This window comes from Merops nubicus, unplaced genomic scaffold (assembly GCF_000691845.1).
Source record: "Merops nubicus isolate BGI_N331 unplaced genomic scaffold, ASM69184v1 scaffold9526, whole genome shotgun sequence".
Classification (NCBI taxonomy): Eukaryota; Metazoa; Chordata; class Aves; order Coraciiformes; family Meropidae; genus Merops; species Merops nubicus.
In genome coordinates this window covers 45,838-48,555 of record NW_008614338.1, presented here as the reverse complement: position 1 = coordinate 48,555, position 2,718 = coordinate 45,838, and the positions used below count along the sequence as shown (strand labels likewise).

Genomic DNA, 2,718 nt, shown 5'->3' with positions numbered 1-2,718 from the left:
TGATAGGGTGAGGAGCAATGATTTCACACTGAAAGAGGATTTAGATTAGATATAAGGAAGAAATTCTTCACTGTGAGAGGGTAGTAAGACACTGGAACAGGTTGCCCAGACAAGAAGTGGATGCTCCATCCTTGGAAGTGTTCAAGGTCAGGTTGGACGAGGCTTTGAGCAACGTGGTCTTGTGGAATATGTCCCTGCCCACGGCAGAGCAACTAGAGAATCTTTAAGGTCCCTTTCAACCCAAACCATTCTATGATTCAGTTTTCTGAACATAGTTGTAGCAAAGCTAGAACCTTGTTTGCTGAAGTAACATGAAACACAAATAAAAGATGGAATTCTGTGCTAGATGGTTAGGACATTTCCTATTTCTTTAATTTCCAATGGAATATCTATAAATCTCCTTTACAGAGACACTGCTTTAGTAGGTTTGTGTGTTGTTTGCTTCTCTGCTTCGATGGGTCTGGATTATGTTGTTGGGTGACAGCACTGCAATGTTCACACCTCGGTATTGATAAGATAGACATTAGTATGAACCAAAAATCTCCTCAGCCCTCAGTGAAAGCACCTGGGAGATGCTTAAAGCTGGGCTGGGAACCAGAGATAGTTGTTGAAAGCAGTAAAATTGCAGAGGTTTTATCTGCTTTATCATAGAATGTCTGGGCTGGAAGGGACCTCCAAAGGTCATCTAGTCCAACCCCCCCACCCATAAGCAGGGACATTTTAGATGCTCTAGACCCAGCATCTGGGCTGACTTTGGGTTAAGGCAATTTTTGTTCACAAGTGAGTGAATATTTCTGTGAAAACACTGCAATTCTTCAGGAAATTCTGGAGAAATAGCAGAATGGAACGTGTGTTTTGATTACGGGCTAATATCTTCCTTCTTTGCCTTTCCTCTCCTCTTTTTCAGTCTATTATTGAACTCATGCACCTGAAGTGCAAGTGCCACGGCCTCTCAGGCAGCTGTGAAGTGAAGACCTGCTGGTGGTCTCAGCCAGACTTCAGGGTCATCGGGGACTACCTCAAGGACAAGTACGACAGCGCTTCCGAAATGGTGGTGGAGAAACATCGAGAATCCCGTGGCTGGGTCGAAACCCTGAGGCCCAAATACAACTTCTTCAAGGCTCCAACTGAAAAGGACCTGGTTTACTACGAGAACTCACCAAATTTTTGCGAGCCAAACCCCGAGACGGGTTCCTTTGGGACCCGGGACAGGATCTGTAACGTCACCTCCCACGGGATCGATGGTTGCGACCTCTTGTGCTGCGGCCGCGGACACAACACGAGGACTGAGAAAAGGAAAGAGAAGTGCCACTGTATCTTCCACTGGTGCTGCTACGTCCGCTGCCAGGAGTGCATACGAGTCTACGACGTCCACACGTGCAAATAAATCAGGCAAAACCCTTCGCCGGGCTCCAAGTGGAGAAATGGATTTGAGCCTACTCCCTCCGAGGTTGCAGTCATGAGAGAAGTCTACGTTTTTGATATTAAAAGAATAATTAAAAAAAAAAAACTTTTAAAAAGGCTAAAACTGGTTGGATAGAATAGGTCTAATGACTTCTGGGCTATCCCGAGGTGCATCTGACAGTCACACAAGTTACGCCCCAACGATGCCTCCTGTAGGAGACCACAGGACTGAGAACACAGAGCTGGAAAGAAGAGTTAGCAAAAGCATGGATTTGCTCTGCTCTCACCCACCTGAAGTGACTCGTGTGATTAAGTGTCCTTTGAAAGACTTGCATCTTCCCAAATATCTCCTTTTTCCCTCAGCCAGGCAGAGGCTGTGTTGGACAGCAGTACCAAGCTTTCTGAGATCTACGTACCCAACTGGACACACTCTGTATAATATGAGCAACAACAACCACAGCAAAAGAAAACAAAATCCAAAACCAAAACCCAAAACAAAACAGATCAATTAATGATTTAAAGGGAAAAAAAAGCAAATATTCCTTTGCTTTTGCCCTGGAACCAGAGAAGTCTACAAATATGTAATGGAGCTGTAGAGTGGGGCAGGCTCTTCACATGAACTTTGTAGTGTGGGAGCTTCTGCCAGATTTGACATAGGATTCAGTGGCACCTGTAGAGAGGGAGAAGGAGGAGGAGAGAAGGAGAGTGAACTGATGATGGTTTCCTGCAAATGCCATGATGTGCATGGTATGGAAAAGTTCAGCACCTGATATGTGAAGTGAAGAGGACTCGGTGTGTGCATTGAGGAGGTAGACCCACCAATGGAGATGTTGCTCCTGCTGTGGCTGGCACGTGGCTCAGCCAAAAAGACTTCCTTGGAAACGTGCCATGCAGAGCAAGTCTCCTGGAGTTGGACACTAACTGTTGGGTGTAGGATGTCTAGGTCCTCAGCACCCCAGCTCATTCCCATAGAGGAGGAAAGGGAAAGTGTTTAGACCTCCCATGTCATTAGGGAATGATGTCACTGACAGTGGGAAGTGCACTTAGTTCACCCACTCTCCACACCTCATGCAGGCTTCCCCATGGACACTTAGCAAAAGCCTGAGACCACAAGCCCGTCAGGAAGATGACTCTGAAGAACTGCTCGTCACCTGTTAATTGCCATGATGGTGAACCATCAACACTCCCCCACAAGCTGGGACAGTTTCAGACTCGAGCCAAATTTCATTCCACACCTAAATCCTACAGCCAAACCCATCTCTAAAAGTGGCACAGGTTCAAATGCACAAACCCCAAACTCTGAACCAGCCCAGA

At 46.3% G+C, this 2,718-nt stretch overlaps 1 protein-coding gene across 1 annotated transcript; it reads left to right on the top strand.

Moving 5' to 3' along the window:
- Positions 1-913: 913 nt before the first annotated feature.
- On the top strand, positions 914-1,873 carry LOC103774763 (protein Wnt-3a). The gene has a single exon (XM_008942189.1). It carries the CDS (start codon positions 923-925, stop codon positions 1,385-1,387), a length of 465 nt encoding a protein of 154 aa, XP_008940437.1. The 5' UTR covers positions 914-922; the 3' UTR covers positions 1,388-1,873.
- Positions 1,874-2,718: the final 845 nt, after the last annotated feature.

Coding starts and splice junctions, on each gene's coding strand:
- LOC103774763 (XM_008942189.1), top strand. CDS start 923: ATGCACCTGAAGTGCAAGTGCCACGGCCTCTCAGGCAGCTGTGAAGTG.